Raw genomic sequence first — 27,463 nt, 5'->3', positions numbered from 1 at the left:
TCTTACTGTAACACTAAGTGCCATTGACAGTTTAACCCGAACAAACCCCAAAGACTTTGGGGTTTGTTCGGGTTAAACTATCAGTGGAACTTAGTATTACATTTAGAAAAATATCCTCATGTTCAAAACTGTCCATTCAGATTTAACTGACTCCGCATCCTGCAGAGTTCTGAATAATTCTGTTTCCACCTGAGTTTATTCACCTGTTGCAGTTTCACTTCATCAGACACGAGGAAGTCTGGCACTGAAAAAGATGCAGCGTCTTGTTTCACCTGGGGAAATATCTGATCACAGAGCAGGTTCTGACTGCGGTGCTGTTAAAACAGACTTAAATCTCCAGAAAATGCAATTTAAAACCAGGAAAATGATTCATATATAACCAGAACAACTAAACAAGTCAAATACATAAAAGATGCATCATTGTGGCATCACACTAAGAATCAGGGCCCCATTACCTTAAAGTAAGATTTTCCTTATATACAAAGATCCATACAGACAAAATAATATAACATAAAACAGTGATTAAAGCTTTCTGATGCGAGTTAAGGCTTCCTGGATATAAAATCAGTTACAGACACCAAGAAGTTTTATCCTTGAAATTACTTCTGCTGTTTTTAAAAAAAACCTCAGCAACAAACGCGAGGCGCCTTCAGCTGTACCTCAGCTGCACCGTGACAGTTTATGGAGATTAAAGAAGGAAATGACTGAGAGAACCTGTCGTTACACCTAAACTGAATGATGATTTACTTCCCAGTCAGTGGTCACTCTCCGTTTTTCTGCTTTTACTCATTTATTAATCAAATCAGTGATTTCATGTCAGCAGTGAATTTACTTAGTTTTTAACTAACCATGCAGCTTTTAGGGTTACTGTCAGCTCAGTTTAATACCAAACTACGTATTTATTAGTTTGAAGCGGATGACAAGTCAAATCTGCAGTAAAATGTCTGCAGGGGACTTTATGACGGGAAGTGTAAAATAATTTATTTGAGGTGTATTTTTGAGGTTTTGTGACATGTACCACAATCAAAGGCAAGATAAATATTTTGACCTCACTTTAGTGGTGTTTTCATTTTTCCATCTTTATGTGCTGAATGTGGGACAAAATCAGTTTGTTTTCAGTATTCCTGCAAACAATGGTTTAACTCCATTATCCTGAACTTCTAATGCAAACACGCACGCACAGGCACATCTTTGAGTGAGTTTTATTTTTCTTCTTAGGCGTTTACTATATTAACACGACTAGTTGACCAGTGAACTCATCCCATAGCTTTGGAAAGTAGCATTAGTGGGATCCACTAATGCTACTTGGGTTTCATTTGTTGGCCTTTTTGGAGCAGAACTAATGGGATTTAAACACTGAAGTGTTAATATTTTAGTTTGTTTACTGCTGGATTGAAGCAGCTGAAAATGAAGAAATGTGCTGTTTTCCCGTTGATATAAAATAAGAGTTCCTGGGTCAAATATGGTTTATGAAGCTGTTTATTAGTTTTTATTATTGCCAAACAAACTTACTGTAAAACTCAAAAAAGAAAATTCACATGCAATCTCTGTCTGGTAAGGAGCTCTAATTTATGTCTCTGTGAATAATTTCTTTATTAAATCTCATAAATCAAGTAGATCTTTTGATACTTTTGCTTTGTGGCAGAAACAATTATAAAATTATTCAAAATGCTTACAGGTCGAATTTTTTTTTTTTTTTTTTTCTTTTAAAATTTTCTATGTTTTTGCTTCTAAAGCAGAAGTGAATTAAAATACTTTTCTCGTAGATTTAAAAAAAAAAACTTTCTTTGTGTGCACACAGGTGGAGAAATTATATATAAATAAATGTGTAAACACCTCACATTGAGAGTCAACCAACTCCATGAAATGAGTGGAAAGCACCTCTAATTGAGCAGATGTTCCAGGAGGAGTTTAAAGCAGAGCTAAAGCACAGCAGAGAGGGAGGGGAAGGCCTGTTTTTCTGCTTTAAACTACTAAATGGGGGGTTTGAAGATTAGTTGGTATTTTAGATTTCCTATGTCTTTGTAATAAAGTATAGATGTTGGCTTCCTTTTGTTCCGTTCTCTGTCGAGATGATCCCACACTGCTTCAATAATGTTGAGGTCCGGGCTCTGGGGAGGATTCATCCCTCCATAAGACCTGTTGCCACTGATTTTCAGTCAACTTCTTGTGTCATATGGCATACCTCGGCATTTTCTCCCTGTTTCCCTTCCTTAAGAATGGCTTCTTGACAGCCACCCTTCCATGGAGACCATTTCTGATAAGGCTTGGGCCATCAGTAAATGGATCAACTGAAGGTCCAGATGCATCTCTCAGGTCCTGTGTGAGGTCTTTGCTGTCTTTATTTTCCCCTTTCTTAAGGACATCACTTTCAGATACTGTTCATCTGCTGTAGATAGTTTATTTTAGGCCTGACACCTGTCAGTTACCTGTTCTCAAAAAGAAGATGTTTTTAAGGACACACTGCACACCATGCTGAGATATGTTTTTATGTTTAAGTTTTTAGCTAATAGCTCTTTGGAAATCACCTTGTTGCAAAAATACTATTTTCTGTCTGTCAAACTGTGTTATCTTTGGTGTTTTTCACAGATGCAACAAAAGAAATGGGAACAAATGATGTGTCTTTGTGACAGGCAGCTAGTAACAAAGTGCCTAAAGATCCAATTTAAAATGGCTTCTTTGCTAAGTTGTCTGTTATGTGTAGACACAACACTGGTTCATCCCTTGAGTTAGGAGCCTTTTTTCTGCTTGAATGATTCATAGGTCAGAGTTAAGTGTCTTAACAAAGAAAAAACACATTCCTCTGAAAATGGTCGGTACAAGGACTGGACTGAAAATGAGTGAAAAAGCAGAAAATGTCCAACGAAACACTTTGAAAGAAAATCAAAATCGATTTTTCAGAACTTTATTGGCAAGAATATCTTTAAGTTATAAACCTGGGATGTTTCAAAGTGATAATTTTTTGTTCAAGTCTCTTAGTTGTAGTTTCTAATTGAAATGTTTGCAGTTTTATACCATATACTTTAAGATTGTTTCCTAAACTTTTACAGTCAACAGCCACCAACAGTTCATCTTTGTTCCTGTAAGTATTGTAAAGGATTTCACAGGAAGGTTTGTTTATTTTTCACTTTGTTTTTGACTAATTTGTATAATTGACGGTGTACTTCATAGTGTGCTGCATCATCACTTGTACAAAAGTAAAATGATCAATTATTCAACGGAGACGCATACGTACCGCCCACCTCGCTCACTGATTGGCTGTTGTATCTCACTCTAACACGGTGATTGGTTAATATCGCCTCTTTAGCGTTTAGTGGATTCTGAAGAAAAGGCTGCCAAGAGATTATTGTCATCGAATAATAAAGCTTCTTTTTCCGAATAAATCTCCAAGCAGTTAACGCTCTGGTTGATTGTTCTTTGCCATGAGAAGAGTCACGCTGTTTGTCAACGGAACGTCCACAAATGGAAAGGTAAAGAGTGAAAGATAAAACCGGGAAATAGGTGTGTTGGTTAGCGCCCGTAACGACACGACCAAACAAAATGGCTCATTTCAGTTATGTTTGCGGTTTGTAGAAGATACTGTCAGACATTTTGCTTAATTTTCGACGCCGTAACGTAGGTGAGTGTGTGTTGTTGATGTTATCATACAGGTGGTGGCTGTGTACGGCTCCATGGAGGATTTACTGAGTGTGGCCAGTTCAAAACTGGGGATAAGAGCCTCTAGTGTTTATAACGGGAACGGCGGCGTCATCGACGACATATCGCTGATCAGGTGAGACAAAACCAACCGGTTATCCGTGATTTGCTGCACCTAAAAACTACTAAACTCAGTTTTCTCTTAAGGTCTAAAAGGATATTAAAATGTCTTTAATTGACAAAGGTCTGAGATGTACTTCTGACCACCTGAATTTGGCCTCCGATGCGGCAGTTAAATTTAGAAAAGGACCATTTCTCTTATTTATTTATTTTATAGGACACTTTAAACCAGGTCCAGACTTGTCAAATTTGCACTGTGGCATCACATAAAGGATAGAAATTATATAAGACACAATTTGTGATTTGTGAAAACTTTATTCTGTTCGTTGAGGTGCAAAAATGGACCATTTTACTGTATTTTGGGGATCTATGCTGTTTAAGAACAAGTTCAGATGAAAAAACCCAATAATTAGACAGTTAACTCTGGACTAGATTGTCCTACAGATAATACAGATTATTTCACACACATTTAGTTACCTGATAAATCTTTATTTCATTTGTAAAAGTGCTGAAAATAACCATTTCACAGTTTTTTTTCTGCCGTCTACAGACCAAACGAGAAAACTAGGATGCTTAGATTGATCAAATATGTGGTTGGTTATCCCAAAGACCGTATGAAGTATTTTATTTATATATATATATATATATATATATACTGTATATACACAGTACTCTATAAAGTACAGTTTATGGTTCATGAATCCTGTTTTGATGTGTAACATCTTGCTCCAGGTTAAAAACACCAGCCACGTGATGTTCATATATTTTCGTAGTAAGGAGGAGCTTTTTATGTAAATAAAGCTAAAACTACAAACTGTATTTTGAAGAATCTCTGTTCTCTGTGAGATAACCCAGTCTGGATATAAATGTTTAAATGCCAAAAGTGCTCTGAAATGGGCCTTTTCTTAACTGTTGAGATGGGGGACATTTTATTGGCCAATTTTCCATCTTTTTGCTGCTTATCCACCTTCGTGTCACTTTGAAGGTGGACACTTAATTAAAGGGATTACGCCTCCATTTGAAATAGTTTATATTAATAAAAACAATTCAATATGTCCATTACAAATCAAGTCAATGTTGTGTTTCATTACACTTAAAACTGTTTTATGCATCAGAGATATTGTCTTGGAAGATATTCTTACTCATCCTGGCAAATTTTAATTGTTTTCTTTCATGATCATAAAATGAGTGTTAAATTGAAGCAGGCGAGTCCAGTTTGTTTGGCTGTTTCAGTGAAACCTGTTTTTGTGTCCGCAGAGATGATGATGTGCTCTACGTATCAGACAGAGAGTCTTTTGAAGGTAAGTCCCATTCAAGTTTGGATAAAAAGCACATCTGAAATTCATTGAAAGAGGGTTTTTAAAGACCTCAGAATTCACCTCAAATATTCTTTTTAGTCTTGTGAACTGGATGGGCCGTGCGATTCCCTCCAAAGTCAATAAAAGGTTGCAGATAGACGTCTGTCCCAGTTAAAAATCGCTCAATTTAAGCAACAAAACTAGGGAGACTCTTGTTGTGGAAGCTTATCAGCATTCAGATTCTTCCAATATCACTACGAACAAGAATCAGTCATTACTTCACCGTGAATTACTCGGGACTAAAACCAGTTTAGCCACACTTAATTAAAGGGATTACGCCTCGAAATATTATAGTATATTCAGAAATATAAAACAAATATTTGTTGTAATATGACAATTACAAACGTTAGAAATCTAATTGTGCATTTATTTAGAATAGAATAAGGGAGGTGCAATAATAACTAACCCTTTACTTCTTAATCTATTCATATGTGAGTAATTTACTTTGCTATGAAGTATTCAGCTCTAAAAGGTTTGCAAAGTAAAAGTTGTTCAATTAAGGGGGAAAAAATAATTGAGATACCTGGAAGTACAGTAGAGCTCCTGTCTTATGAAATATTTAAAATCAGAGCTTATAGATCACAGTGAAAATGAAGCAACTACGTAGCTCAATCTATTCAGAAACGGATTTTAAAGCAAATTTGAGGTGAAATCTGTGATTTTCTCTCTTTAGACCCTCAGGAGGAGCTCAGAGGCCCAGAGAAGTGTCAGACTCACACTGATTGGCTGACGCTCAATGTTGGTGGACGCTGCTTCACCACCACAAGGTAAACGTGACTGTAGTGCACTGTTTTAACCTCAAAAGGGCAGCATTGTCTGACTGTTTCTATGTCTAAACTCAAACCATCAGTGTCAGTAATATGAAGGAGCTGCACACGCCTACACCTTCAGCTGAAAGATAAAACTACAAACTTGTGATTCTAAATGAGAGGTTAAGGCAGCTGGGTTCAGGACAAGAAACCTGAGATGTGTTTTTTTGTGTGTTTGTTTAGGAGCACGCTGGTCAGTAAAGAGCCTGAGAGCATGCTGGCCCACATGTTCAGGGAGAAAGGTGAACGCTGTGTCCTCACAGGAAATAACAGGTCAGTGTGTCATCTCTGTCGTGTTAAGTGACGCCTTTTCTCCGTGCGTTGCGTCCAGATGTTTGGGGGAACAAGCGGGACTCTCGGGGAGCGTACCTGATCGATCGCAGTCCAGACTATTTTGAACCCATCTTGAATTACCTGAGACATGGACAGCTCATCATCAATGAAGGCATCAACCCTCTGGGTAAAAACAAACACACACACACAAAAATCATCCTGCGTTGGCTTTCTCTCACCTGTTTTTTTTTTTTTCTCTGCAGGTGTGCTGGAAGAAGCTCGCTTTTTTGGGATAGAACAGCTCGCGGAGCAGTTGGAGACTCTCATAAAGGTGTGTGTGTGTGTGATGTATTTTGCTCAGTCCTGTATGTTTTTAGTGTTAAAACGTTGAATCTCCATGTTTGTTTCTGCTGCTCAGGCCTCTAAGCCTCCTGATGATCATTCCCCTCTGACTCGCAAGGAGTTCACCAGATTTCTGCTGGCAACAACCACAAAGTCAGAGCTGCGGTGTCAGGTAAAAAAAATTTAAAAAATGCCTGAACACAAGGTGACCTGCGTGTGCAGCATGATCACAAGCAGAAACAGAACAATAGACACGATGTCACACAGTGGGAAGTGGGAAGTCTTTCAACGTGAGCTGATCATTTTCATGATGCTGAGTTTCTTTTCCATCATTGGGAGGAAGAATCAGTAGATTTATTTAGGAATGAATTAGGGCTGAACGATCTATCGTTTTCGATCGAAAATCGCGATCTCAGACAACACGATTTTGCGATTGTCAAAGCTGCGGGGTTTTTTTGGTGCATAATTTATTTTTATTTTTTTTAAAAGCTGCCGTCGGCAGGTTTTCAAAATTCCGAGTCTAAAGTCGGAAAATTCGAACTGATACAACTTTCAGGTCCCTCTCCAACCTCTAACAAGCTCCGAATCGCCCCCCAAACCCCTCCCCCTCTGTGGATGAGGTTGTGCACGTGAGTTCACACCAGTGTGAGCACACACAAGCTAGGGCAGACTCACGCTCAGATGCGTGTGCACAAGCTGTGATTGACAGGTAGGATTCCTCCACCCTAACTTGATTGGTTAAAAACAGCCGGGAGCGCTCGGTTTTTGCAAGCATGATTACAGGCTTCAGAGGGAGCTACAGATTTCGTTATTTTTCCTAAACAGCCTATTTAATATTCCACTTCCAGAATCCCATGACAGTTCAAGCTAATATGACTAAAGAAAAGTTGCCGACCGCAGCTATTTTTTTGGGGCTTTTTATGCCTTTAATGTTAGGACAGTTTGAGAGAGACAGGAAGCAGGGGGCAGAGAGAGGGGAAAGACACGCAGCACAGGGCCGCCCGGTGCGGGAGTCGAACCGGGGCCAGCCGCATTGAATTAATTTACACTGAAACTTGATTTAAAGAAAATAAATCGTGATTGAAATCGCAATCTCTGCCAGAAAAATCGCAATTTCAATTTTTTTCTTAAAATCGTTCAGCCCTAGAATGAATGACAGCGTTTGTGATCATGAACATCAGGGCACTCTCTGATTACAGCTGTCCTTTAAGTCAGCTCCGGTGTTGGTCCAGTTACAGGTAACAGGTACAGCTTTGCTTTAACTCAGCTCCATTGTCGGCTCAGTTATAGGTAACAGGTAGGACTCAGTTTGACTTTGTGGTTTAGACTATTTTTAAAGAAAATGTGTTTTCTCTTTAACTTCTACTGCTGCAGCTCCCTCAGGACTTCCATAGTTACGGCGTTGCCCTCCCCTCTGCATGTACAAGGACACAAAAGACAATATGGCAACACATGAATAATACTAGTTTTAATACCGAGTATTATATGTCAATACAGCAGGGAATTAAGAGGCAGAAGCAGAAATCGGGTAAAATAAAGTTTTACCTGATTTCTGAAATAAGAGTATGAGCTATATAACCCTCAGCAGTTTGTTCTACCCGTATTACCTGCTACATAGACCCAAAACGCGTCCAGTCTAATGTTTAACGACTAACAGGAAAAAGTAACGAAAAAGTAAAAAACTGTAAAAAATCTTAGATCTACTTATTTTGATAGATACAAAGCAGATCATTGTCTGTAGCGTAATTAATGGTGGCTAAAGACTGACCCTCCTCCCTGAGGGGAGAATATCTGTGTTAGGCTACCTTTACACGGAAACGATCTGAAACCAAAACGCAAAAGTGGCGTTTCGTTTTCACTTCTAAATCTGCATTTAGACGAGCGTTTTAGGGTGAAAATCTGCGTGCATACGGAAATGCAAAAGTGTGTGACGTTTCATATTTATCGATGCAGTAAACATGCCAGATGGCTAGGTGGCAACACTACCAAGATGCTTGTCACGTCATTTCTATGTGACGAGAAACGCAGTTTTGCGTTTTTCATTTTTCATCCTTTACACGTGTCATGTCACTGTCATGGTGTGACAGTGGAGCATTTTCAAGAATTCCACTCTGGAGGGCGGTTTCACTTTTTCGGGTTTTCATGCCCCCAAAATGCCGTTACCATCTAAACGATATAGTGCTTCCGCAAAAAGGTTTTGCGTTTTTAACCCGTTTTCGTTTCCGTGTAAAGTGCCCCTCAGTGTTGGACGGTATCATGATACCCTGACACAAAAAACGATGCGATACGTCCTTTTTTTAGTTTTTAGGGTTTTTTTTTATTTGTTTTTTAAAGCGATACAATGTAACTTCTCAAAAAGCCCACTATGGAGCTCCCCTTACAGGCTTGGAGGTAATGTACGGTTACACTGTCGTAAATACAACACCCTTTCGCTTTCACGTTTCACGTTTGTTGATGAACCGGCGAGGAGTCAGAAGGTGCAAGCTATGTCGACCGAGAAGGTAAGAGTAATCAAATGTACCTGGGAGCGTGAGAGGGGTCTATTTGTTTTTGCGGTAGGTGTGCCAGAAAGCAAGTCAAAGTACTTCCGCTCAGCTCCCGGGCCGGTCCAGCAAAGTTACATAGCGCAGTTTTTCCAACTCAGACCCCCGAAGGGCATAGGAGACAGGCCAATCGTAATATTAAAACTCATTCTAGCCGCACAATTTTTTTCAAGCTGTTATTTTAAGGTAGAAATGTTACATAGTATCACTTTAAATAAAATGGTATTTGAAATGTGTAAGTCAGTCATTAATGTGTTCACTGTTCAAACGTTGATATTGGACAGAAAAGTAACTTGTTAAGCAAAAGCCAATATGCTAACAGAAGAGATTGTGCTCATACTTGCTTTGTAGTAATTTGCTCAAATAACAGGAAAGGAGCAAGCTGCTGAAAATTAAACCATAGTGAGACCGAGCTGGACCATTATTCATCTCTTTTGCAGATTTTTTTTTTATTTTTATTTCTTTAGATTTTCGCCGTGGTATCGGTTCAGTATCGAGTATTGAGGTATTTATGGCAGGTATCGTATCGAAGTCAAAATTTTGGTATCGGAACAACACTAATCTGTGTTTTGAAATCCTTCAAAAAGACTGGAAACTGAACTTGTCATTGCGAGCAAAGTGAGGATAACGTTAATTTCGCGTTTAGTCTTAATACAAAACATTAACAACGCATATTTACGTGTTTCCTGTAAAACAGAAACGATTGAAGCAGAGCTCCGCCCCCTAAAAAGCCCAGTCTTCTCTGATTGGTCAGCTCCAGTAGCCTGATCAGGCTCTGCCAACTACTCTACATCAGTTCTCTTGTTAGTTTTATATTCTAAAAAATGTCCATTTGTCTCTGTTTTAAGCTGAATTTGTGGTCTGTTGTCATCAGGAAAAAAATCAATACTGAAATATGAGTATCATACACTTCTATTTCTTTAATTAAACATTTTATTTAATTTGTCTGTCAGTCTGGCTCTTTTGATGAGGCAGTCCTTACAGATAAAGGAAAAAATGAATGAGGGTTTGTGATGATGTAAACGCATTCAACAGAATAATGACCCTGTTAATGAGCTGGTTTTAAATGGCTGCTGTTTGTGGTTTGTCAGGGTCTGAACTTCGCTGATGCAGATCTGTCTCGTCTGGATCTTCGCTACATTAACTTTAAGATGGCCAACCTGAGAGGCGCCAACCTGAGCCACACCAACCTGAGCGGGGCCAACCTGGAGAGAGCCGACCTGTCCATGGCGTGTCTTGATGTGAGTTTCGCTTCAACCACCTGACATGGAGACAGAGCTCATCAGCATTTAATTTCTCTTCATCAGGAACAGTCGGTGCTCAATCTGAATCTGAGCTTACTATTTTTATTTGTTTTATTTATTACAGTTCATTCTGTACATTCTCATTTGTTAGATTGGTTTATTCACTTTGTTTGGACTAAACTCAGTCCTCAAAATGTTAATAATCACTTTTTAGATGGAAGGAAACAAAAGTAAGTCCTTGTGAAGTGACATAAATACAACTCTGTTTGTGTAACAGGCGGCCAATCTGCAAGGTGTGAAGATGCTGTGTACCAACGCTGAGGGGGCGTCACTGAGAGGCTGTAACTTTGAGGATCCTGCAGGAATCAAAGCGAATCTGGAGGGTGAGGCAGCCAGACACATTTGCTCCTGAGGTAGACCCAGATAGACTGGTTTTATTCAGAACTTGTGTGTGTGTGTGTGTGTGTGTGTCTCGTCAGGAGCCAACCTGAAGGGTGTGGACATGGAGGGAAGTCAGATGACGGGGATCAACCTGAGGGTCGCCACCCTGAAAAACGCCAAACTGAAGAACTGCAATCTAAGGGGAGCCACGCTGGCCGGCACCGACCTGGAGGTAAGAACAGCAGCTGGCCCGGATATGTCTGTGATAGTTAAACTGTAAAATCTTAACAGACTACAATGACCAGAGGTTTGTCTCATGATTTGATCAGAGTTTCCTGTCCATGATGTTTTTCTATCCTCAAGTTACTTCTTTATAACCACAGAAAACTACTTTTTAAATATAAAAAGCTGAAACTTTTCAGGACCAGTGTCTGCTTGATCCACTCCAGGAACGTATATCTATAGTGTGTTTTTTTTTGTTTGTTTCTATAAAGTAAAGTTTGTGATGGAAAGCCTTTAACAGTTGACAGTTGGTGAAACAAAAAATATTCTGACCACTAACTTGATGGATCCTCGGCGCTGTAAGATGCCACCGATTTCATGATTCCTTCTTCTCTTAGAGGCAAAGTTTACAGGGAGATGGTTAACGTGGCTTTTGTGAGGCAGATTTTGCACATTGCTAGATACACTATCCTAAATTAATTCCACCTCCTCTGCTGAGCCCCGTCCACTCACATCCACCCCGCTAGACAGATGAAGCCAGCTTCTGGTGGAAATGTTCTGTTGTCAGCTGTACTGAGGAGCATGCATCTTCCATCTACCAGCAGCCTCGGAGCCTTAGAGCCCAGTGGATAAACTATATTTGAGGGTAATATTCCAGCAGAGTTAGCTAAAGACTGTGTATGTGCAGCAACCACTTTTCATTCAAATTCAATTCAATTCAAAAATACTTTATTTTTATCCCAGAGGGAAATTAAATGTTGATGTAGCTCAATTAAATCAAGGAGTTATTATAGATGCTGATGGCTGTGGGCAGGAATGATTTCCTGTAGCGGTCCGTTTTGCATCCAAACTGAAGAAGCCTTTGACTGAAGAGACTCTGTTTTCCGAAAACAGTCTCATGGAGAGGATGTTCAGGGTTGTCCATAATTCTCTTGATTTTATGCAAAATCCTTCTTTGCATTATTGTCTCCAGAGGTTCCACAGTCGTCCCCAGAACAGAACCAGCCTTCCTTATCAGGTTGTTGAGTCTTTTTAGGTCCCTGGTTCTGATGCTGCTGCCCCAACAGATGACGCAAGAGGAAATGACGCTCTCAATAACAGACTTGTAGAATATCTGCAACATCTTATTGCAAACCTTGAAGGACCTTAGCTTCCTCAAGAAGTACAGTCTGCTCTGTCCTTTCTTGTAGATGACTTCACTGTTGTGTCTCCAGTCCAGTCTGTTGTCCACATGAACACCAAGGTATTTATATTCCTCAACCACCTCCACTTCTTCTCCCATGATGGAAACAGGGTTTGATCTGACCCTGTTTCTCCTGAAATCTACAATCATCTCCTTTGTTTTGTTAACATTCAAGATGAGATGATTGTTCCCACACCATGCCACAAAGCGGTCCACCAGCTCTCTGTACTCAGCTTCTTGTCCATCTCTGATACACCCGACAACTGCAGAGTCATCTGAATATTTCTGTAGATGACAGGAGTCTGACTTGTACTGGAAGTCTGAAGTGTACAGAGTGAAAAGGAATGGTGAGAGTACAGTCCCCTGTGGTGCTCCTGTGCTGCTGATCACCTGGTTAGACACACAATTCTTCAGTCTGACAAACTGTGGTCTGTTTGTCAGGTAGTCATTAATCCAGGTGATTGAGGCCTCCACCTGAGTCTTCTTGAGTTTCAGACGAAGCAGATCAGGCTGGATTGTGTTAAATGCACTGGAGAAATCAAAGAACATGATCCTCACAGTGCTGCCTGCTTTGTCCAGATGACAGTGGGTTTGTTGAAGCAGGTGTATGATAGCGTCTTCAACTCCAACTCCATGGCGATAAGCAAACTGCAGGGGGTCCTGATATGTGCTGGTTTGCTTACACAGGTGGGTCAACAGGAGTCTCTCCAGGACCTGCATGATGTGGGATGTCAGGGCAACAGGTCTGTAGTCATTGATGTCTGAAGGGTGAGTTTTCTTTGGTACCGGAACCAGACAGGATGTCTTCCACAACAGTGGTACCTTCTCTTGGGTCAAGCTAAGGTTAAAAGGTGTTGCAGAATCCCACAGAGCTGCTCTGCACAGGCCTTCAGGACTCGGGGGCTGAAACCATCTGGACCTGCAGCCTTGTTCCGGTTCAGTCTCTCCAACTGCCTCTTCACCTGACTTCTAGAAACAGAAAAGTGGGAGGGGGAGGCAAAGGGGACAGCAGCATCTCCTGATTGGGTTGAAGACAAACTAGTGGAAGCAGAAGAATCCATGACTGAGGTGGAGGTGGAGATGTTACAGGAAAGCTGTGGGTCAGAGGAGGGTGGGATGTCTCTTTGGCTGGGAACAGGAGGGGAGGATGGTGAGCTTGTTCCTGAACTGAACCTGTTGAAGAATGTGTTCAGCTCATTTGCTCTGTCCAGACTTCCATCCATCCGATCCTCCCTCTGCTTGAGGCCTGTGATCTTCTTCATTCCTGACCACACATCTCTGATATTGTTCCTCTGCAGTTTACTCTCAAGCTTCTTTCTATACACCTCCTTGCTCTCTCTGATCTTGACTTTGAGCTGCTTCTGTATACTCCTCAGTAACTCCCTGTCTCGCTCCCTAAAGGCTCTTTTTTTCTTGTTCAATAGTTCCTTTAGCTCACTGGTGATCCAGGGTTTGTTATTAGGGAAGCATCTCACTGTTCTGGTGGGGATGGTGTTGTCCACACAGAAGTTTATATAGTCAGTCACACACTCAGTCATGGCATTAATGTCCTTTCCATGTGGCTTACAAAGAGAAATCCAATCGGTTGCATCAAAACAACCCTGTAAGGCTTCTTCAGCTTCCTGTGACCACTTTCTAACTGTACTTTTTGTGACAGGTAGTCTCTGGACAAGGGGTTTATATGCTGAACAGAGAAAAACAAGGTTGTGATCTGATTTACCCAGGGGAGGTCTTGATTTGGAAATGTATGAATCCTTGACATTTGTGTAAAACAAATTTAATGTCTTGTTTTCTCTGGTAGAGCAGCTGACAAACTGTTGAAAAGTTGGCAGTGTAGCAGAGAGTGAGGCATGATTAAAATCACCAGATATTGCCACAAAAGCATTGGGGTGTTGAGTCTGTATCTTAGCAACAACGGAACTGATGACATCACATGCAGTGTCGGCAACAGCCACACCCGGTGCTCCGCACACGCAGAACACGCACTGCGCGTAGGGCACCAAGTGCCTGGGGGGGGCACCAAAAAACCACAATAATCATATCATAATAATAATCATAATAACACGATGTATTTAAAATAAACATGTGTAAAACGTGTTAATAGATAAGCAATACAAAAGTAACATTTGCTCGAGAAAAAGATGCGTCTCCTGTGCGGCCCTCTCTCTCTCCCCTTAGTGCCCCCCCCCCCCCCCCCCCCCCCCCTCCCCACACACACACACACACACACACACACACACATCAGTGGTATGTTCGATTGGAATCATTCTCAAGTTTGGCAGACTGACACCTGTCACGGTGGACATGGCCTCGAAAAGGCATCAAGAGTCGGGGGCGGATAAAAGAAAAAAGAAGAGACAGCGAGATGATGTACGCGCGTCGATGGCAGGTAAGACAATTTTTTTTAATAAAAATGGCTAATTCTGTAACATTTAGTCCTTGTATGAATGTCTATGCTCATGATAGGTAGTGTTAACGTTAACGTCAACAAACTACCGTTAGCTCCGTGTTCCGTGTTCTAAGTGTTCTGTTGCAAATAATTAATTGATGCTGGTTAGCTAGTTATTTCACGTTATTGATATAGATATTGATTATTGAATGAGTTTGGACGAAAATGAGTTATTATTATTTTCATGACATTCAAGGCATCCTTTGTTATGTGACAAAACATCTTATCTCAAATGTGTGTCGTTTTGGAGAAAAATGGTAGTCGTTTGTACAGTAACTGCAAAAAACCCAAGTGAAACAAAACAAGAATACAGTAACATCCATTACTGTATTCTTGCTTTGTTTCATGTCAGTTACTGTACTTATGCTTTGTTTTACTTCACATAAAAACACCCGTGTATAGCCGCACAGTGAAGTTACTGTTACCATGGTGAACACAGACAGCTGCGGCCGATTTCGCGGGCTTCCCATCCTCACGCGACTGTTTTGACATTCTACCGGCAAATTCACTCTTCTAACTTAACACAAATTTGTATGAAATGGCACAATCCAGGGGAAATATGATGGTTGAACTGGCCTTGAAAATAAAATACCCGGACTATGATAAGTAACAGTGACATTAAGCATTTAGAAATGAGCAATCACAATATAAACACCTGTCAGCTGTCATACAGCTGTAATACAGCTGCTAGCGTTTACTTGCCAGCTCTCGGGCCTCCCTGCTCTTAGCTGTAACTTTATCCTCTGTAACTTCACATCATCGCCAATCCCATGTCATCGTTTTGTCGTTCACACATCACACATTTTTAATCCAACCAGCGGTGGAAAAATATTTAAAGGCAAAAGGCATCATATTTAAAGTTATCCCACAACATTCAAGCAGCCATGAGCGTTATCTGTCTCTTCGTCTAATTACATGAACGGCATTTTCATTTTATTCATAATCATTCACGGCGTTGTCCGGCAGGAATATATTGCCAATAAACAAAGCAGTCGGTGTAACAGTTACTTTTTAACGTGACAAATGTCCGCTTCAACTTAAAACACACTCTATGTTTAGCCACTGTTTGAAGAATATGTCCGCTATTTATAGAAGTTAGCTAAGTTAGCTTGTTAGCATGAAGTCACAAAGCATCATCTATTCTAGTGGTCAACAATGTTGTGTATCCCAATACAGCTGTTATTAGATGTTTTAGGGTTGATTAAGCTTTCTTGGAGCAGCTATAGAAAACAACACCACTTATAAATGATCTATTATATATATAATACTCAGTTTGTAGCTTACTCATAAATAGTGGCCTCCACTGAACTATTATTATTCCTATTCTGATTTCCTAATCCAATGATTCTTGTAGAGTTTTTCATTTATTAGTTTATTTGTGATGGAAGTGGAAAAAAGAATTTGTTGTAAATATGCCAGATTGAGCCCAGGAGCTAATTTCCAAATGCAGTTGTCTTAGTTGTCTCAAATTATTATTAAATATTTACTAATTTGAAATATGTGTCCCATTTATTAATTTCATTCACTACTTTGTATTCATTAGCCTACTGAAACAGATATACTGTACCACATAAAACCATCAACTTGTTCATCTTAGTTATCATCAAAAGAGTTTGAAAAGTCTTAAAAAAAACTAAGACAAAATTATTTTGTTTTGCTCTGTTGAACTGGAGTTAGCCTAACTTGCCTATATATTGCTACAAAGTTAAATTGTTTTGCAGTGCTTTAATGTTAATGTGATTTCTTGTAGCAGATACAGAAACACACCCAGATACACATTAATCTAATACTCACAAATAATGTGGTCCTATTCAAAATAAATTGTTCCCATTTGGGCCTTGATACAGCTTAGCAAGACACTTTAAGCAGCAATTTCAGCACCAGAGCAACTTCCGGGTGGAAAATATTGACCTAAAATGGTCGGATTATTCCATGTTAAGGAAAATAAATGGTTCCAATCAGTCCAAATACAGTGTATCTAACACACCAAGAGCCCAAGTTTTGACAAAATAGTTTTTGAAGAATCTACAGTTACTGCCTTTTTCCTTGGTATGGTGCCACATTTTTGGTAAGTTATACAAAGCACAAACACAGTAACTGCAAAATAAGGGTAAAATATTAAATCAATAATGAGGATTAATATATACAAAGAATAAGCTAATATAAAGTAACAAAACTGCCACATGTCCATTAATCTACCTAAAACAGCTTAGGCTGGACGACAAGATAACTTTAAAGTCCTTTTTCTCAGTTCTGCACACTGCGTCGTTACTGCCTTTTTGCTTTGTAGGCTTACAATAGGCCTACTGCATTTCAGGATGTTTATTTAGCGTCTGTTATGTAGCCTACGTTATGCATGTGTAATGAGTTGATGAATGAAAAAACGTCTCCTGGTAACATAAACTCTGAGGAAGCTTGCAACTGAACGAGATGTGTTAAGCCAAATTAGACGGGCGTTCATCAACTTTATTAGTTGTAAGATGCCGACATTTTCAAAAGGTTCATAGGCCAAGGGCGACATCTGCAGGTGAAACTACAATTTGAAAGAAAGAAATCTTAGTTATGTAGATCCCCCTCCCTTCACATTCATAGTTTTCAAATTATGTAGATTTTTTTTTTAATATTGTGAGCCATCAGTCATTGTCTTTAAAGGTAAAATAATTGTAAATGTTGTCATGCACCAGTGATTTACACATAGGCTTACATAGATCTGCAATTAATATGTTATTATTTTTTAATCAAGTTGCAAAACTGTATTTCAGTGTACAATCCTTGAGCATTTTTTCTTGTATTTCTGAATGCAGGGTCAATGCTTAGGTATGTGCAAGGAGCTCCTCAAGACCAAGATGATCAACTATCCACCAGCAGTTCAAGCACACACCATCAATCACCAATCTCAGCAGACTTTGCAACAGCACCCAGCCCTGACCAACCATCAACCTCGAGTTTAGGTACAGATGCAATACAGCCCACAACCACCACTTCTGGCAGAGTGAGTCCTGTCACTGAGAGGCGGTCAGCAAGTGACATTGTAGAGACTTATGTGCCTCCTCCAACTGATCCTGCTCTATGGCCAGCACACATTTCAGATACTGATCGGGTTGAAATTGTGCACAGAGGGCCTTTAAAAGTCAGCCCTGATTTTAGTTTTCCAAAGGGACCCGATGGAAGAGCATTTCATTCCAGCCTCCAGTTCAAAACCTTACCAAATGGAGAGAAGATTAACAGAAGCTGGGTAGTGTACTCTCCACAGAATAATGCTGTGATCTGCTTTGCATGCAAACTTTTTAGTGTGAAGGACATAAAGCTGACTGCAGAGGGCCACAGTGATTGGTCAAACATCAACACCAGTTTGAGAGGTCATGAGTGTAGCCCAAACCATACACAGTGCATGGTTAAATGGAGAGAATTGGACACACGGCTTAAAAAGGGCATGGCAATAGACCAAGCGGAGTTGACATTACTAGAGGCAGAAAGGAAGAAGTGGCGAGATATTCTGAAACGCCTGCTCTCAATCACTCTTTCGCTGGCTTCAAGAAATTTGTCTTTTAGAGGCTCTTCTGAGCATCCTTATGAGCCAGACAATGGCAACTTTTTGAAGGAAGTGGAGCTTATGGCAACATATGACCCTGTAATGGAGACTCACCTGGCTAAAATAAAAGATGAACGTTCTCACACACACTACCTCAGTCATGAGACACAGAACGAACTCATTCAGATCATCTCTTCAGAAACATTACGCACTATAGTGAGACATATCCAGTCAGCAAAATATTTTTCTATCATTCTTGACTGTACCCCAGATTTGAGTCACAAGGAACAGATGTCAGTCATAGTGCGCATTGTCCATCTCCAACTACAACCAGACATTAAAGAATACTTCCTGGGATATATTGATGTGGAGGAAACTACTGGCCTTAGCCTGTCAAATGTTATCCTAGAAAAGTTGAAGGAGCTTGGTATTCCATTCGAAAATTGTCGAGGACAGGCCTATGACAATGGAGCCAACATGAAGGGGAAGAAGCAAGGTGTTCAGGCTAGACTTCTACAATTAAACACAAGAGCATTGTTTGTTCCTTGTGGAGCTCACACCATGAATCTCGTCATAGCTGATGCTGCCAAATCCTCCCAAGATGCCACTGGCTACTTTGGCTATTTGCAAAAGTTATTCAATTTCTTTTCAGGGGCCACCCAGCGATGGGCCATTTTGACAAAGCATGTCCAACTGACACTGAAATCTTGGAGTGATGTTAGATGGGAGAGCAGGCTTAAGAGTGTAACAGCTGTCCGGAATCAAACAAAAGAAGTGAGATGTGCTCTCCTGGAGGCTAGGGAGGCTGTAAATGATCCATTGGCAAAAGTGGAGGCTCAAGCTCTTGCTGAGGAAGTAGCCTCATTTCGATTTTTGATTTGCTCTATTGTGTGGTGTGAACTTCTTACCATCACTAACCAGGTGAACAAGCTACTTCAATCAGCTTCCATGCAGCTTGATATTGCTGTTAGGCTCATTGACAGTGCCAAAAGTAACCTCACTAAATACAGACAGTCTGGGTTTGATGAGGCTGTGTCAACTGCTAAGGAACTCTGTGAGGCCATGAATATAGAACCAGAGCTCAAGCAGAAAAGGCTCAGGAGCACAAAAAGGCAGTTTGCTTATGAAACTGTTGATGAGCCCTTCACTGATGCCATTAAAAAGCTTGAGGTCACATTCTTTAACAGTGTTGTGGACTCTTCTTTAATGTCACTGCAGGAGAGGTTTGAGACTATGAATCAAGTCAAAGAAAAATATGGAGTGCTGCTTGATTTCAGCAAAGTTAGTGGAATGTCCAAGGAGGACTTGAAAAAACACTGCAATGAGGTACACAAGACACTTACGGAAAAGGGAACAGCTGACATTGATGGACCTGAGATGATGCAGGAAATCCTCAACCTTCCTCAGCTACCACCAAAGACATCTGCCTTGGAAATGCTGACATTTCTTCATGACAATCAGCTCCAAGAGGTGTATCCCAATCTGTGGATTGCTTTGCGAATTGCACTGACTCTCCCTGTCACAGTTGCTTCTGCTGAGCGAAGCTTTTCAAAACTCAAGCTCATTAAAACATACCTGCGTTCATCAATGGGGCAGGAGCGTTTAAGTGGACTGGCCGTCATCAGCATCAATCGAGACGTGGCTCAGAAACTGTCATATGATGACCTGATTGCTGATTTTGCAGCCAGGAAATGCAGACGTGTCCATCTGTAGGCACTGCAATCCTATTGTGCAGCTATGTGCACTCGTGAATGGTTACTAACTGAAGAAATTTGAACTTTTAAATTCTTATTTAAAGGTCTGTTGTGTACATTCTATTGGGCAGTTATTTGTATTTTTATTTGTAGTTGTTCTGTTATTTATGGTTATTTACTGAAGAAATGTGCACTTTTAATTTCTTATTTTAAGTTCTGTTGTGTACATTCTATTGTGCAGTTATTTGTATTTTATTTGTATTTGTATTTGCACTGTTTTTTGTGGTTATTACTTGCATCATCACTTTAATACTTCGTACTGTGTTTATAATGTTCAGTTCTTCTACAGTGAATGCACATATCAGAATTTTATTGTATTTAGTTTAATGTGTAGTGCTCTTGTTAATGCAAAGTTAGTTTGGAAATAAAGAGAAACGTACAGACAATTACTGAATTGATGTCCATTTTCGGGGGGGGGGGGCACCACAATGTATTTGTGCTTAGGGCACCCAAATGGCTAGCGCCGGCCCTGGCAACAGCTGAGGGTGGAATGTAAACAGCCACCAAAACAACACTGGTGAACTCTCTTGGCAAATAATATGGATGAAAACCTACTGCCAATAGTTCAATGTCAGGACTGCAGAGACGACTCTTCACAGTAACATGTCCTGGGTGACACCATCTGTTGTTGACAAGCACTGCCAATCCACCCCCTTTCCTTTTCCTGCTACTCTTTAAATCTCGATCTGCTCGTACAGTCAGGAAGCCCGGCAGAGAGACGCTGGAGTCGGGGATATGATCCTGCAGCCATGTCTCAGTAAAACACAAAATGCTACATTCACGATATTCTTGCTGAGTCCTTGTCAAGGCTAAAAGTTCATCCAACTTGTTAGCTAACGATCTTACATTGCCCATGATGACGGATGGCAGAGATGGTTTGAACTTCTTCTTTCTTTCTCTCCTCTTTGCTCCTGCTCTGCATCCACGACGCCTCCTTTTCAATTCCAGTGGGATTTCTGGCTTCAGTTGTCGAATTATTTCTGCTTTTCCAATGTTAATCAGCTGCTCCCTGTTGTAAGCCACCTTGTTGCTATGGTTATGCATCATAACAAAAGAGCAAAATATACAAAAGTATTGGGAAAAATCAATCCAGCTGCACAGCATCCAAGGCAGGAAGGAACAGTTGTCCAAAAAATGCAATTTCTTCCAAGAAAAAACAGGAATGAAATTTAGAAAAAAGAATAAATCTCAATATGAGGTACAGAGCTACTCCAACGTGCTGCCACCCTCAGCAGCGCATTCTAGAATTCCACTGTTTTAACAACTTGATCCAGTTTAACGCTGAACTGAAGAAACTGAGCTGCAAAGAGGGACCAGTACGCACTCTGAGAGCCTGAACTTTAGAGCAGGGAAATGGAAGTATGTGAGAAATAATTCCTCATGGTTTATTTATTTATTTATTTATTTGTTTCCTTAGGCAGTAGCTAACCCTAACAGCTTAGCTAATGTAGATGATGTACACCAACTTCTAAGGAGTTATTGCTGTAAGTTTCTGAAAGATGAACATTATTGTTACCACATTACTTTGTTAACTGAAGCTTTCTATTTGAATGGTTACGTTCTGTAACTCAGACAACCTGCAGCTATGTCGATAAGGTGTGTTTTCAACACAACTCCTCACTCTGGTTGCTAGATTGAAGCCTCTCAGTGTGTTAAACATTACATTATCGGCATGTTTCTGATAAAGATTTAAGTCTTCAAGTACAATTCTTTAATGAGGTTAATATACACAAAATGTTTAAACACAGTAATTAACGGTACACATGCATTACTACGAGTTACGCTGTGTACATTTCCGGCTTGGTCCATTACTGTTGATGAGAAAGCATTGTTTACTAGCATCTGCTGCTAACTTACAGCTACACTGCTAAACTATTTCCCTCTGGGATCAATAGAATAACTATCTTTATATATAGCTGGAGTGTTTTTGGTATGACTGGAGGAATAGCTTCATTATCAGAAAATTGGGTCAAATTGTTAGTTTGCAGTGTCGTCCACATTAAGAAATGTACACTCTTCTAACAACCAGCTGTAATGAGATAAAAACAACCCACCAATGTTAAAATCCTCAAGCAGAAAACACAGCAAACTTCTCTAACTCTGGTGTGTCTTTTTTTATTTTTGTGTTTTTTCTTCAGAACTGCGACCTGTCCGGATGCGATCTTCAGGAAGCCAACCTCAGAGGCTCCAACGTGAAGGGAGCCATCTTCGAGGAGATGCTGACTCCACTGCACATGTCTCAGAGCGTGCGGTGAAACATCCCAACAGATTACTCTCCCAGTGTCGAGGTGACGGATGAATGCCAAACCTTACTTATTCAGCTCTTGGATGAAAACATGATTTTATCATCTTTTTGTTTTTTGTTTTTTTTAAACCATGTTTGTGGCAAACAACTAAACTTGGATCTAGACAGGAGAAATCTGTGTAGCAGCAACACTTTCTTCTGTTTCATGTTTACAAAAAGGCTTTGAATGTAGTTTTGCATTGTTTTTTTTTTTAATACTGTGTTTTGTTGAGTGTGATATTCATACCCCTTGATTAACAGTTTTGAGCTGTTTTAAAGACCTTTATATACATGTTAACGACAAATGAGCACCTCATCAGCAGCTGGCCCAACATCTGCATCACTGAATGTTTCTACAGCTTCAGGCTAAAGGAGTTCTCCACTGAAAGGGAAGCTGGATGTTTATTATACTGAAATAATTGCTCTCACTCTGAGCCACCTTCAGACAGAATTATCATTCGAGGTGAAGTTCCCTGCAGTTCATGTCTGTCAGAACCAAAACAGAAAGCTTAGAAAGAGAACCGGGTATTATCAGAATCAGACCACCTGTGTTTAAGCTGATCCAGGTTTTGTATTGGTCGGGTTTTATTATGTTATTTTCAGAGGGCGACCCAATGTGAAACTAAGAAATCCATCTAAATTATGTTTAGTTTGTCTCATAGAACGAGTTACCTCCACCAGGAGGTCTTCAGAGGTCCACAAGCTCAGACCAGAACCTGTAACTGAACCATCTATCTGAGAGAGCCGAATCAAGTGGTAACTAACAGGTAAACTGACACGATTCAGTCCTGTTAAATAATGTCACTCAGTGTGGGGTCTCCCTTAGACAGGTGGGGTCTTCTAACACCAGCTGGACCTCTCCTTTCTTCGACCACCACAGCGGGTCTCACGTGGCAAGGTGTGCTGAGACCGGCGTCATGCTGTTAATGCACCCTCTCAGTGTCTGCTGAGCAGATATACTCCATCACCTCTTTCAGGGGGCTCAACTGACAAGATGGGTGTAGTGGGTTGTCCAGGTCCCAGCCCCTCCCTCTGAACCTGAACCTCAACACTGTGCGTCAGTAGCCAACTCTCCTCCAATGTGGAAACATGGAGGGTTTAGAGACAAGAGCCTAATTTCTCAGGTTTGGAGGGCACTAACGAACCTGGTAGTAAAATAAGTGGCTCCACTTTGACGGTTTATTGCAGCTCACAGGTGCCATGTGATGCCACAGAAACGCTCTGCAGTTTCCTGCATCATCTGAATGACACAACAGAAGCTGTGCTCACAGCGGGGACTCCTCAGATCCACTCTGGTTTTATATGTAAAGTTAAACGGACCCCAGGTGTGCAGTAATAATAAAAATAAAATAAAAAATGGGTCAGGGATTCTGTGGGGGATGCTGCAGGAGTATGGGGTAACGGAGCGTGTTGGACTCCACCAGGGCTGCCCCTCATCAAAGGTCCTGTTTGTGGTTTTCATGGACAGGATCTGGAGGTGTAGTCGGGGAGAGGAGGGCATCTGGTTTGGGAACCTCAGGGTTACACCTCTGCTGTTTGCAGATGATGTGGTTCTGTTGGCTTCTTCAGGCCATGACCTTCAGTTCACAGCTTAGTGTGAAGCAGCCGGGATGAAAGTCGGCTATTCCAGATCTGAGGCCTTGGTTCTTAACAAGAAAAACGTGGAGTGCTCCCTCTGGGTCAGGGATTAGTCTCTGCTTCAGGTGGAGAAGTTTAAGGTGCTGTTTACACATACCCGGGTATTTTGAAAAACGAAGACCTTTCCCTTCGTTTGTGCCTTTCGTTTATACACAAACGGAGTTTTTTCCTCCGAAAACGAAGCTAAAAAAAAAACTCCGGCAAAAGTGGAGATTTTTTTAAAAACCCCGTTTAGCGTTTGTGTTAGAGTTTTCAGAATGGAATGCGGAGTTGTCGTCATAGTACAGAGCCCCGCCCCGCTCTGGCAAGCATGGAGGTACTAGCAGCATTTCTGTTGTTGAGAGCTATACTCGCTTGTGTGATTTTGAAAATTACAGTCATACAATGTATTGAACAACAAAGGTGCATTACGGCGCGGAGAGCAGCAATTGCGGAGCTTCTGTTGGCAGACAGAGCCCGGCCATACCACCGTCAGGCTTGGCGTAATTTAACAGCTCCTGATAGCGTATTTATGCGGATCAATGTAGACGTGTTTTTTTTTTGTTTTTTTTTTTTAACGGGGCTGTGTGCACCAAGTTTTTTTTTTTGAAAACGAAGGTTAGAAAATATGCGTTTATCAAAATACCCGGGTATGTGTAAACAGCACCTAAGTATCTCTGGATCTTGTTCTCAATGATGGTGAGTTGATGTTTGAGATGGACAGACGGATTGGGGCTTTGTCAGCAGTAATGAGGGCGCTGCTCCGGTCCTTTGTGGTGAAGAGGGAGCTGAGCCGGAAGGCGAAGCTTTCAGTTTACTGCTCCATCTTTGTTCCAACCCTCACCTATGGTCACAGATCTGGGTAGTGACCCAAAGAATGAGGTCGTGTATACAAGTGGCTGAAATGAGTTTCCTTCAGAGGGGGGCTGGGCTCAGCCTTAGAGATAGGGGGAGGAGCTCCACCATCCGGAGTGAGCTCGGAGTAGAGCTGCTGCTCCTCCACATAGAAAGGAGTCAGCTAAGGTGGTTCATCTGGTTAGGATGTCTTCTGGTCGCCTCCCTATGGAGGTTTTTCAAACAGGTTCAACAGGATCTAATGTGGAATTTACTGACCTTCTAAAACCTGAACATGTTCCCTGTAGGGCCCTCAGGTCTGGGTGGACCCTTGAAGATCTCCACCTTCTTCATATTACCTCTGACAGTTATTAAAGGATGATACCTGTTTATTTCAGCCCGGTGGTTCCTCTGTGAGTGTGTGTTATTCACATTTCTAGACAACCAGACTTGGCAGGTGTGTTGTTGACCACGTGAGGAAGCACCCTGCCGAGTTTGAACTCATTCTGGTGTTTGATTCTCCCATTTTGGCTAAAAGTTGTTCCTTGTTGAGCTTTTACAACTAGCCATGCTGTCATGTGGAGCATTTAGGAAGCTAACTGTAGCATATGAGGCTTTTTATAAAGCTCCAGGAAGCTAGTGGTTTTATCCAGATATAAACTGTACTGTTACTCCTTGTTCACCTGAATCTGTACAAAACAGGTAAATGTAGCATGAACCATAGAACCATATGAACCATACTCATATGAAATAATCCAGAATGGTTCTTTCATGTCAGGTGCTTATTTTGATTATAAATGAACAATTTTCACTGAGTAAGGCAAGGCAAGTTCATTTGTAGAGCACAATTTGTACACAAGGCAATTCAAAGTGCAACATGCACATTTATAGTTGCTGATTACATGGAACAAAATGTATGAAATGAGATTAAAAGTTAGATTAGTGTCAGAAATTTCAGTTTACACCCACCATAAAATGTGTATTTAATTCCTGTCACGTCCTGCTGAGTCTGTAAACCTTTGTGATTTTATTTCACTGTAAACCAGGAGTTGCTACATGGCGTTAATGTTTTCTTAGGATATTCTCCTCTCATTCTGCATGTTTTGGAATTTACTTGAAGAAATTAAAACAAATTCTGCCAAATCTGATTTTTGAATGTATAATTGTCCCGAGCTGCCGGCAGTGCCAAAGGTTTGAGGAGTTTTAAAAGTTGGCACCAGATTATCAACATGAGTGAGGGTTTTGTCAAAGTCTTTAAGTTTAGAAGGTTTGACTACGGCTGAAGATAACACCAGTAAACACGTCTGATTGAAAGCTTAACTAAAATGTTTCAGTTCAGAGCTAATGGCCTCGCTGCGTCGTATTTCCTGCTCTTAGTCCACAAACACTTTGGGTTCTTTGGGTAAAGACACTCCACGAAAAGGGAAATGTCAGAATTAGCTTAATCCATGGCAGAGATCTGTGACTTCTTTGGTTTCACATTCGGTTTAGTCTTTTTCTTTTATTTGACTTGCTGCTGCTGTAGTTTCCTGACTTCTTATGTTACCCCTTCAGACCGTTTCTGATCAGGTTTGAAGCCGTTGTGGTCTGCAGTATTCCCAGAGCTGTCATGTTACACCATTCAGCAAAACCTCGTCATGTTTGCTTCTGAGCACTGTCAATTTCTCTAGATTAGATTAAATGTGTAGGAGTGGGTGCAAAGGCCTTGATAAGAAATGAGCAGAACCAACTGACTACATGCATGCAGTAGTCAGTGGGTTAAAAGTTGCCTGAAGAGGAGTCGGCGGACACGTGCCTCCTCACCTTCCTCAGAGGAATCCGCAGATAAAAAGCGGAAGCAGCAGATAAATCTGGAGGACAGCACTTCTGAAGTGAGAGAAATCACAAAGAGACTACAGTGGGCCACGCAGAGCGGTACGACACTCTGCATGGCTCACTGATGCTGGCAAGTACACCTGCCAGGCAGTTGCATTCCTTAGAGTCAAAACCTTCTTTTCTTTATTTTGTCGTTTTTTGAAACCTGCAGTTTGAGAGGAAAACACGTCACACGTGGAGTAAAACTGGGCTGAAACCAAATCAGCACGGACGCTGCTGTTCATACCTTCAGAACCGAGACGTAGAGGTTTCCGTCTGGTCCCACTCTGCTGCCGTTGAAAGTGATGTGTTTGAGCCACTGGATGTAATGCTGTGGGTCGCTGAACACTGCACACAAACTCCACATTGCTGCCGACCACCGCTGTCTGATTAGCCGGCAGACCATCCTGCAGAATCGGACTGAAGGAAATGCTCTGCGGCAGAAAGATGAGAGTAAGGGGACGACAACGTGAAGTAATTCACTTCAGTTTCTGTTCACAGCTGTGAAGACTGACACCTCAAAACAGCAACCACACAGTTAAAAAAGAGGCTGGAACAAGGATCTGCTGATGAAAACTGAGGATAAACTTGATTTATCATTTCAGTTGTTTTTCACATCAAATGGAGTGATACAAAATCCAGCTTTAAATCAATGAGTTCAAGGAAGTTAGAGCTCTTCAAAATCGCGTCTTAGAAACATTTAACCTGAACATGTTTGGCTTTTGGACATCATGTAGACCACTGCAGGTGGTCTGTGGAAAAGCAAAATAAAATATAAGATAGTGCCGTGGCCGGGCATCTCCCTCTCTTCCTCGAGGCTCTTGCCCTGCTTCTCTCCCCCTCCCCTCTGTCTCCTCTGCGCCTAGCCTTTGAAACATGTACCACACGTTTAATGTCTTAACGTTTGTTGCTAAATGTCCTAATTAAAATCAGTAGGAGGGTAAGCAGTTGTGTTTCGTGTTATTTTGTTCAATTTTAACAATACAAAACAGCTCGGAAAATAAACTGCTTATGAGCTAACGACCGGA

General features: G+C 40.9%; 1 protein-coding gene across 2 annotated transcripts; it reads left to right on the top strand.

Annotated features, from left to right (window-relative positions):
• The first annotated feature begins 60 nt into the window (after positions 1-60).
• On the top strand, positions 61-27,463 carry kctd9b (potassium channel tetramerization domain containing 9b). Of its 2 annotated transcripts, XM_075456230.1 has the most exons (13): positions 61-3,470; positions 3,651-3,772; positions 5,014-5,057; positions 5,788-5,881; positions 6,107-6,165; positions 6,255-6,383; positions 6,460-6,527; positions 6,615-6,710; positions 10,173-10,322; positions 10,603-10,708; positions 10,805-10,938; positions 21,985-22,134; positions 26,608-27,463. In XM_075456230.1, the coding sequence occupies exons 1-12, from the start codon at positions 3,423-3,425 to the stop codon at positions 22,099-22,101; spliced, it is 1,167 nt and encodes a 388-aa protein (XP_075312345.1). In that variant the 5' UTR covers positions 61-3,422; the 3' UTR covers positions 22,102-22,134; positions 26,608-27,463. The 2 variants fall into 2 exon arrangements, with proteins under 2 accessions (XP_075312345.1, XP_075312344.1); XM_075456229.1 differs by having other exon boundaries at positions 21,985-27,449.

This window comes from Odontesthes bonariensis, chromosome 22 (assembly GCF_027942865.1).
Source record: "Odontesthes bonariensis isolate fOdoBon6 chromosome 22, fOdoBon6.hap1, whole genome shotgun sequence".
Lineage (NCBI taxonomy): Eukaryota > Metazoa > Chordata > Actinopteri > Atheriniformes > Atherinopsidae > Odontesthes > Odontesthes bonariensis.
Note: the sequence above shows the minus strand (reverse complement) of the source record. Positions and strands in the feature narration are given on the sequence as shown.

Coding starts and splice junctions, on each gene's coding strand:
- kctd9b (XM_075456230.1), top strand. CDS start 3,423: ATGAGAAGAGTCACGCTGTTTGTCAACGGAACGTCCACAAATGGAAAG. Junction 6,384..6,459: donor TGAAGGCATCAACCCTCTGG/GTAAAAACAAAC, acceptor TTTTCTCTGCAG/GTGTGCTGGAAGAAGCTCGC. Junction 10,323..10,602: donor TGTCCATGGCGTGTCTTGAT/GTGAGTTTCGCT, acceptor TTTGTGTAACAG/GCGGCCAATCTGCAAGGTGT.